Source organism: Hesperophylax consimilis, chromosome 12, assembly GCF_061612785.1.
Source record: "Hesperophylax consimilis isolate HC1 chromosome 12, BYU_Hcon_1.0, whole genome shotgun sequence".
Classification (NCBI taxonomy): domain Eukaryota; kingdom Metazoa; phylum Arthropoda; class Insecta; order Trichoptera; family Limnephilidae; genus Hesperophylax; species Hesperophylax consimilis.
Genome location: NC_142847.1, coordinates 11,478,367 through 11,488,978, shown reverse-complemented (window position 1 = coordinate 11,488,978; position 10,612 = coordinate 11,478,367). Strand labels below are relative to the sequence as shown.

General features: G+C 36.3%; 1 protein-coding gene across 2 annotated transcripts in view; it reads right to left on the bottom strand.

Moving 5' to 3' along the window:
- Positions 1–1,120: 1,120 nt before the first annotated feature.
- LOC149419137 (BAG domain-containing protein Samui-like) overlaps positions 1,121–10,612 on the bottom strand; it is a 61,802-nt gene continuing 52,310 nt past the window's right edge. For both annotated transcript variants that reach the window (XM_089638123.1, XM_089638122.1), the window contains exons 2-3: positions 6,792–6,957; positions 1,121–6,505 (exon numbers count right to left, since the gene is read on the bottom strand). In XM_089638123.1, the coding sequence (XP_089494249.1) occupies positions 5,100–6,505; positions 6,792–6,957 (1,572 nt within the window). In that variant the 3' untranslated portion in view covers positions 1,121–5,099. The remainder of the gene's footprint in view (positions 6,506–6,791; positions 6,958–10,612) is intronic.

Genomic DNA, 10,612 nt, shown 5'->3' with positions numbered 1-10,612 from the left:
TTTTCAAAAAAAAATCCTCTCGACATATTCGCGCGATATTGGTGCCAAGTAGGTACCTCGCCAACGAGCATATTTATTTATTCGCACGAAAAAAATCGCGGAGTTTTCGCCCCTTCTGAGCAAGGTCTTAGCCATTAGCTGTCGCGGGTCCTTGATGACACTGGTCATAAGATGTCGCGGGCCGGATGGAAGACACTGGCGGGCCGGATGCGGCCCGCGGGCCGTAGTTTGGAGACCCCTGATATATCTAATAATTTACTGGATAAATAAAATGTAATAATCTTGATAGAATAATCTAAAGCTTGAGAGAGTTGGGTGAAGTATTTTAGAAGGCAAACTTTTAAAGCCTAATTGAAAACTTTTTTAAAGGTATGTTTTCTCCACTAAAGTACAAGTTTTCTCCACTGGAATTGCTAAAAAGATTTCTATAGTGTTTTCTCGGGTAAACGCAACATACGTTATAATCTACGCATTACCAGATGGCATTAATTTAATTATTTCATTACAATCCAATTTTTGTAAGTTATGCTAAGACAAATTATTTATTTACGCCCGTACATATGCAATATGAATAAATATTTTTGTCCATATAAAAACTAATTCTTCCACGAAAGGCATACAAATACAAAATTGGATTGAATCACCAATACAGTATTGTGTTTGTATGCCTTTCGTGAAAGAATAGAGTTTTTAAGCAAACAAAACTATTATATGTATTCATATTGCGTATATACGGGCGGCGAAAACAAATAATTTGTCTTAATATTGTAAAGCATAACTTGCAAAAAGCATATTTTAATAAAATAATTTATTTAACGCCATCTATGAACATGTAGATAATAATGAATGAGACGTTTAACCTTAAGGATAAATTTATATGTTTATTCATAGATGGTGTTAATGTAATTATTGTATGAAAATACCCTTTTTGCAAGTTATGCCTTAAAATATTAAAATGAATTATTCGTTTGCAACCAGAAAAAAATCATTATTATCTTTTTTACTTCTACTATCATGTAAAATCACCTACCGAAGTCTGTGCACTTTACCCCGGACACCCTGTATTAATTAATTGTACAAAAATAATAAAACAAAGATATTTAAATTTTCTTTTTTTTTATTTCAATAAGTTCAAATTGACAAATAAAAATAATAATATAATAAACATCAATTGAAAATAAATAAATAACTTCATTTCAACAGCTGCTGAAATAATGCAGAGCTTCTATAAGAAACATAGAAAGAAGAAATACATATCTTTTGTTTGGAGAAGTCTTGAAAATATCAAAAAAGTAGTCTGATAAATTGGTATAACGTACAAAAAAATTTCATTCCAGCAATAAATTTTTTAAATATTTCATATTTCTTCAAAAAAATTATTTTTTAATTATATAAGATTTTTATCCTGGTATTATATTATATCAATAATTGAAATAAGAACGTTTGAATTACATTTCATGGCTTAGTTATGGCTGTTGGACGTTGGTTGGCAAGTTTACAAAGCTAAGCGTGTAAAAAAAAAACACGCACATAAGAATACTTAAGTGTGTAAAAGTAACATGCACATAAGAATATTTAAGTGCGTAAAAGAAACACACGCAACATAAGAATACTTAAGTGCATAAAAGAAACACGCATGTAAGGATATATAAGTGTGTTTTAAAACTATATCACTCTATAGACTTTCATGCACAGAATTCACAGATATTTCCAGTAATTATTTATATGAAACCTCCAAAGACAACAAGAAATATATTATTTACATTCTAGAGAAGTTGGTGATTTTTTTGTCAGATCACAAACTAAAATCCACTAAGTACAGTTTTGACTCGAAATTAGTGAATGCTTAAACCACCAAGCAAAGAAAATAATACAGGGTTTTCCAATAAGAGGTGTTATGTTGAATAGCCCGCTATTTCGGTAGATGTTACTTTTGAAGCTGTCATTTTTTAACATTTGACAAGTAGAAACTACGCCATTAATAAAAATGGAACGATACACGCTTCAACAACGCATTGAAATTATTAAAATTCACTATTATTAATTATTAGAATTCCATCGAAAAATCATCTTGAGTGATGAGGCCCATTTCCACCTCGGTGGCTTCGTCAACAAGCAAAATTGTCGCATCTGGGGCTCGGAAAACCCAAGAGTTATTATTGAAAAGCCTCAACGTGTGACTGTTTGGTGCGGTTTATGGTCCGGCGGAGTCATTGAACCTTACTTTTTCGAAAATGAGGCTGGAGCAACAGTTACGGTGAATGGATTGCGCTATCGAGAGATGATTAATGATTTTTTATGGCCGGAATTGGATGACATTGATCTGGACAACGTTTACTTTCAACAAAACGGCGCTACGTGCCACACAATCAACGAAACCATTGATCTTTTAGGATTGAATATCAAAATAACACCTCTTATTGGAAAACCCTGTACTAAACGTAGAGGTAATTCTAAAAAACCATTATTTTGTGTATTTTATCAGAAACTTTTAGCTAATATCTACAATGAATGCAACAATTCCATAAAAAATGTACTTGGTGGATTTCACTTGGAATGACAATATTTAAGTTGAAACAAATGGCATCTTTTAAAAATTAGCATTTCGCTATTTGATGAAATAATTAGAATTCTAATTACTCAGCTATACCTGTTTCAGCAGCGTACATCGTTTTGTGTGTAAATAAATCGCAGGTGTATAGACATTAGCGTCTTAGCCGCGTAATCGATTTACGTGCAAAAAGGTGCACGTGGCAGTGTAGGTCTGTGACTTTTCAGTGAGCTAGAGAGGTAAGATTGAAAAATACAACATAGATGTTGTATTAACTGAAAATATATATATATATTTTTTTTTTTCTACAAAATTTCAACATCGGATGCTGCGCTTCCCAAACCGAAAGAATCGTGGAAAAAAGTTAAAAAGATGTTGTACGTAATGCAATGTTCAATCTTACGTGTCTGGCTCATTGAAAAGTCACAGACCGATAATTGTACGTGGCGGCTGAATCACGCTGCTCTGTAGCGATTGTGTGATGGATTTACATACATATTTGTAAACTGACTGTCTTTAATATTTAACCCTAGAATGCCAAGGAATGAGCAATCAAATTTGCGAGAAGACAAATATCAATGATATTATTTGAGTTAACAAGTAAACATATTGTAGGCAGAGAGAATGAATGTCAAAATCCCTATCCTGTTGACACTTTTATATTTTTTTACAGTTTAATAGATATCTCGTGACTATAATGTTGCATTTATCTAGAAATTTTTGAGACCCACAAAGCTGATTTTATTTTGATTTGAAAATTTCATGATGCAAGAGCTCACAGTTTGTTGTTTTATTTTCTGCTTCATTTTATTGTGATTTATAGTTAAGATTATAATATCTGGTTTGCCATGCAACTTGCATTGTACATTGCATACTCTGTGGTAATTAATACATGTTGGTGAATCGGGTAGAAAAATGATTAAAATTCAACCTGATTCCGAGACTCTGAACTCTTTTACATAATATTTTGAAATTCAACCTGATTCCGAGACTCTGAACTCTTTTACGTAATATTTTGAAATTCAACCTGATTCCGAAACTCACTCTTTTACATAATACATATTTTGAAATTCAAACTGATTCCGAAACTCTGAACTCTTTTACATAATATTTTGAAATTCAACTTGATTCCGAAACTCTTAACTCTTTTACATAATATTTTGAAATTCAAACTGATTCCGAAACTCTGAACTCTTTTACATAATATTTTCTTCTACATACACACGGATAACTATTTAAATAGTTGAATTTTTGGGAAAAGTCACCATCAAAGCTTGACATTATAAGGGTTATAGAACAGGCAAGAGGAGGGAAAAGATGAGATATGTAATCTCAAACGTTTGATTTGAAATGTTTAAATAGTTACATACTATTTTTTTTTACAGTAAATTAATAATTTTTATCAATCAACCACAAAGCATATTTGTCAATACATATGGCAACAGTTTTGTACAAAAACTTTTCTAGTTTCAATTGGATGGATTGGTAACTAAATGAATTTATATCTGTTGGGCATTAAATCTCAAAGTTTACACCAATAACAACTTTTACATTAAAAATAAATAAATTAGCATTTTATCGAAAAGTATGCAATTGTGACACTAATTACCGTAGCGATAATTGAACTAATTTCAACTGTGCCAAGTACAATGCGGTGATATGTACCTACACACAGTGGTACTATAAACTATTTGCGATTTTTTATGAATTTACAAGTAATTCATCTAATGAATTTTCAAAATTAAACTCCAATTTTAATGTGTTCACACATTCGTGGAGTAAGTGATCCTAGCACCATTTTTTTTTTTTGTACATTTAAAAAAAGGTTTAAACTACCTACCTTAGTAATAGTTTCATGAAATAGGCTGATGGACAATAAAGTCAATCTGTATTATGCGTTGGTACATATACGCTAGATAGTCTCTCCCACTACAGGGCATTTTTGTGGGCACGTCGATAACTAATTTTAATATATTACGACATGGTGAAATATTATATGGATCAGCGCCCACCACTGCAAGGACCCATCTGTACATTATACATATATCACCGCTATTATTAAAAAGTACAGTATTTTAAAAATTAGTCAATTGGAATTGACCCAAGGTATAATAAATCAGTGAATGGACAAAAAGTCCTAAGGCAATCATCAGTAATTACATTCATTTACTAACATGGAACATATTCCACTGTGTACCGCACCCAACAAACAGCTATATTTTCATTCCATGCGGTAGGAAGGAAGTTAACCATTTAATTTTGTGCAATTTCTACACAAGACAATGTACAACTACTATCCACTGTTACTGTCACTGTGCAAGGGAAGATCTATGGTCAACACGCAGTTAACACTTCATCATTATATCTAGATGCTTCTGGTAGACCTTTCCACTTTCTGTGGCAATGAAATAATAAGTATTGCTCTAATGAAACAAGGCATGTATTTGCATTTTTATAAGAGAAGAAAGAGAACATACATCAAACTCTGTACAAACATAATACTTAAAGCTAACGGAGGTGGTTGGTCGGTCGGTTGTAGCTGGGGCCACTACGAAGGCTCCACCTCCATGGGGGCAGCTTCAGCTCCCTTGGGTGCCCCGGCCCCTGGGGACTTCTCTTTGCTCTTGTCGCGAGACACTTCCGCGTTCTGGTCGTCTACAGCCACCTTCTCCCCCTCCTCGCAGCTGGCAGAGCTCTTCGAGTCACCGTTGGCCAGAGGAGGCGCCGGATCGAGATCCATCTTGGCTTTGGCGGCTTCCTTCTCGGCGTTGCTCTCAGCTGTGGCCTCCAGCACGGCGATGCACTTCTGTATGCACTTGATAGCTTCCTTCCTCGCCAGGCGGATGTTCTCTTTGCCCTCTGTCTCGATGTCGTCCAGCTTGATGAGGTTTCTTGTCAGCATTTCGTCTAGGTAAATGTATTCTTTGTCTTTCTTGGACTGCCCCGTAAAGTTTTCCACGGATGTCATGAGTTCCAAGACATCTTTTTGGATGAGCTGTATTTTGAGGATGGGATCGTTCGGACAGGGCTGCTGGGGGAGGGGACGCTGCGGCTCCGGGGCCGGGGGCGCCTGCTGCGGAGGGGGCCCCTGCTGCTGAGGGGTGGCCTGCTGCTGCTGAGGGGGGGCCTGCTGCTGGTGGTGGTCCTGCTGCGTCTGGGGGGCGCACGGCTTGAAGGTGTGCTGTGGTGGCGGCTCCCTGGCCTGGGTGAAGGCCTTGTTGGGGGTGAAAGCGCTGGCATTGGGCCTCCCTCCAAAGCCTTTGAATGGAGAACCAAAAGCGCGGTTGAAATGAGGGGTGGGGTGAAAAGGTTGGGGCATTTCTTGGTTTTGGTAGAACTCCTCTTTGGGAGGGGTGGCTCTGGTCTCGGCAAAGTTGGCCGAAGTGTCCTTGTTTATATTAATGACAGGCTCATCCCGTCCCTCCACGAAGATGGGGATGTGTCTGACGGTGGGCTGGCTGGCGGGCTGCTGGGAGGGCTGCTGGGGGGGTGGGGGTGGCTGCGGGGGGTTCCCCTGCCGCGGGGGGAAGGGGTTCCCCTGCCGCGGGGGGAAGCGGCTCTCCGGGGGGGCCGACATGGACCTCTGGCCTCGCTCGGCCTCCTCTCCCTCTGCAGCTGTCTTCTGACCAAGGTCTACGGTGTTCCTAAGGCCGTACTGCGGTAGGTTGGGGTTCTTTTCCTGGGGTGGTGCCGCAGAGGACTCTGGAAGGAAGGTCTGGGTGGCTGTATCGACAGTGGCAGGCTGTGGGGGGGATGGAGGGTGTGGAGGGTGCGCACTGTGGCTAGCGCACTGCGGGGGGGCGGGTCGGGGAGGGGAGTGGGACTCTGGGAAATCACCCTCAGGATCGAAGTGGTGGTTCCACCGGGAGGGGATTTGCTCTCTAAACTCTGGCGGCACGTCGAAGAACAGATCTCTGAAGGGAACGTCTCTGCCACGGGGTTCACGTGCAAACTCTGAAAAGAATTTAAGAAAAATTATATTTTTTTATGTAGGGATAAACAAATGAAGATATTATTTTGGTTAACAACAATAAACTTTTATGGAATTGTTAATTAAATTTATTCAGGTTCAAATATTCAGCAGACTTTAAAATATTGTATTTTCTCGAGACACAAAGCACATAGAAAGGGATAAATGGAAAGAAAAGACACAGAATCAATGATTACATCTGGAGCATTTTATATGATGGGTGCTTCCAGTGGTGTAGCTCGGGTACAGTATTAAAAAAGGCATGTGTACCTGTGTTAGGTCTGTCAGTGGAGCCCCTGCGCTTCCTCTGCGCGCCCCAGGTGCCCCCGCGCCCTGCTGCGAGCCCTGCTAGCTCGGGGTGTCGCGCCGCCAACTGCTCCCAGGTGCCCTGCAGCTCGGCGTCCTCGTCCGGCTCCGGGGAGCCACGGAACCTGCCCTGAAACATTACAATTACTGATAAGAAACTGCTAATTGTATGGACTGCTGGCACCCAACGTGACGTTACATACACAAAGTACAATGCTAAGCAACTTCTATCAAATATAATATTACATTTGTATGGGAAAATTGGCACCCAACGTGGGGGCAACACACACAAAGCAATGCTAAGGAACCATTTTTCTAAGAACATTAAATAATGTGTATTAACCAACTGAATGTAGGGGCACACACATTAATTACAATGCTATGCAACCTTAATCAAACAAAGTATTATGGTAATATTAAACATTGCTGTTCCAGAGTTAGGGAACGAACTTGCTAAACCATTTGTATCCTTTTAGATTATCCCACTGAATGGAGTGGATAGGCAAGATAACTAATACAGTTAAACAAAAACACAATTTAATATGTAAAATGAATTAAGAGTTGTGTAATAAGTAGTATGTATTGAAATTGTAATATTTCGACATATTCGTTGCATAAATACTACCACAATAATGCTAATAGTAAAAATTACTTAAATGTTGTAAAAGACGAGAGAAAGTGTTAAACTGTTGTAAAGTAATTTTCCTGAATTTACTTATTCTAACAAATGCGCCGAAAGAACGAAAGTATCATCGTTAATAATTGAAATAAGTAAGAAGATATTTTTAAAAAAAGTCGTTTGAGTTACGATAAACTATAATTAATGACCTAATTTACTTTTATATTTACTTCATAATAATTAACATTCAATCGCCGAAACGATAAATCGACATTCGTGTGCTGTGGGCAATGGGCGTGTCCTGTGTCCAAACTTTTTTAAATATCGAAATGAATGTAAAGAACTTTCAAACATCTTCAAAGGGCTTTTAACTGTTCAGCCATAGTAAATCTATAAAATATGTATATTTCAAATGTCACCATTTGCAATGAAAATCCCATAAAAAAAAAAAAATTTTAAATTACGAAAGATTTTTTAAATATTTATATTGAGGGATCAGTAGGATTTATAGGTCTAGTTTGAAGTTCTACCGAGCCGAACCCTCCGATATTATTATATATATTTTTTTATATAATAGAAACAAACAGTACATGATTTACAGAGATGAAACAATATACAGGAATAAGATATTTCATGTTGGGTACCAATGATATGTTTCCTTGTAATGTTTGCTAAGTGGTATGTTTATTCCTTAATTACCAGTTGACGTGTGTAGTTTATAGGTGTGTGTGTGATGTGTGTAATGTTTGTATGTGTGTCTATATGTATGCACATTGAATAGTTTAAATTATTGACATGATGTCACATTTGAATTTGGGCAGTGAATCCGAAAAAATGTCAATGTTAGAGTTAAGACAAATATTATTTAGAGTATGAAAATATCTGGAGTCGGTGAATTATTTTCCCATTTGATCTCTGGTGATTTGACGTGCTGTTCTTGTATTATTTTGTATTTATTATGCTTATATAATGCACTTGCATAATGTGGATTGACTAGATGATCATTTGTGGAAAAGTTTGTGGAAGGGTTTAGTTTTTCCTGTAGGGAAGATTTAACCCGGACATAATGTCGGAAAATAACTACTTTAAAAGGGTTTTTAACTGTTCAGCCATAGTAAATCTATAAAATATGTGTGACTGAAATGTCATCATTTGCAAAGATAAAACAAATAATAACTATTTTTTTTAAATCACCAAACGTCAATTGCTGAAAAAAGAATGATGTGACCATAAACATTCTCTATGAGAAAGTATCGTCGATTTAAGTAGGTGAGGACTTATTGGGCGGACGAAAGATGGATTATGGATTGCCTCCACTTAAAAGGCAATGTTCTGGGAAACAGTTGTTGAGAGGAGCGAGCCAAAATGCGAATATGAAATGTAAATAAAAATGTAAACATTCTTTTGTTCAATATCTTAAATCTCCGAAAGTTCTTGATTTATACATTATACAGGGTGTCCGGAAACTCGTAGTACAAGCGGGAAACTGGTGAATCTACATCACATTTGGAGTCGATTTTGTAGTATATTTTTTTTTTATTTGAGCTTTCGTTATCGAGTAAATCGAGTTTGAAGTTGATTTTTTTTTTTTTTTTTTTTTAATCAAATTCTTATAAATTATTACTGAAGATCAAAGTACCCAACTAATTAAAACTATTTGAAATTAAAACAAATGAAGAAACTCGGATTTGAAGCATTATTTTGAAATCACCCTTCATTTAACCCGGTGTAATCATAAAATATTTCTGTTCTGCAGGGTTAAAACATCTGTTATTCAACCCTAAACACCAGAAAAAACTTTAACCCTAAAATAGCCGAAAAATATTTTTTTTTGTTTTTTTTTTTTTTTGAAAATACTCAAATCAAAAAACTTTATGTTTTTTTGGGTTCCCCATGTGGTGTAGATTCTCCAGTTTCCCGCTTGTACTGCGAGTTTCCGGACACCGTGTATATAAAATATAATGATATATTACATATACATATAAAATATATTTTAATATTTTTAGTAATATATAATAAAATATAGATGTCACCTGTGACAGGCAAAACATGTATTTTTAAACAGCGCCATCTGTTAGACGTAAAAGCAACACGCGCTATTGTGTCTCTAATTCGCGATATAAGCGGCGAACTGGAAATCAATAATCAATACTTGGTCGGCAGAAAGACCACCATACCGAAACGAATCATTGTTTGAAACGGATGCATTTGGTGACCAAGTCTGAATATTCAGCAAAGTACTTACTTCCAAACCTTCCTCTTTCCCATCTCCTTCCCCTCCCTACCCCCACAGCCTCGCGATAAACCCCAAACTAGGATGCCGTAGTCATAGATTCCGGGCAGTTGGAACTCTTGTGCGATATTCACGATTAAAAAAAACTAGGAGTATTTACAATATTTTCATTATATTTTAACTGACTTTAAATCTCACTAAAAATAATTTATTATCATTCTAACCCTCAAATTAAAAAAATCAGAAAAATAATGCTGCGCAAATAAAATAGCATTTTTCTACATAATATCTCCTTCGACGGTGTGCACTGCAAGTTTGCAAAGAACGGCAATTCAATATTGTAATAATAAATCTATAACACAATGTGTATGAGGGACATTTTCATTAACTATTAATAACGTTCAAAGTGTGTGGAAGGTATATTATTTTAAAAATTATCTAAAATTGCACATTCCTAAACAGTTGGTCCCGAATTCACGAAGAAAAACGAACGTCGTTTTGGCGGCAAATCGAAAATGGCACATTTTAAATTGTTACAGAAAATTTATTCGTCAACATAAAAATAAAACATAAGTCCTCCATTATCGTAATTTTTTTCAAGAATAATAAACAAAATAATGAAAATAACCTTTTGTGTGTTTCAAAGAATTAAAAAATACATATAAAAGCTTTAAGGGCTGTCTGTGCCTAGTTCGGTGACCGAGAAAACATAAAATTATTGTAAAGGAAATTTTAAATGAATTAAAAAAAAATAACTACAAAAACTCCAAATATGGATGCACTTCCATTTTCCCACCTGTATTGCGAATTTCTAGTCACTGCTTGTTGTTAATTATCAACTGAAGGTGATCTCATCTCCTGTCCACACGAGAACCAGAGCAAATAAACGTCATATTATTATATCTATTCTCATCACTGTCAATAGGCGATATA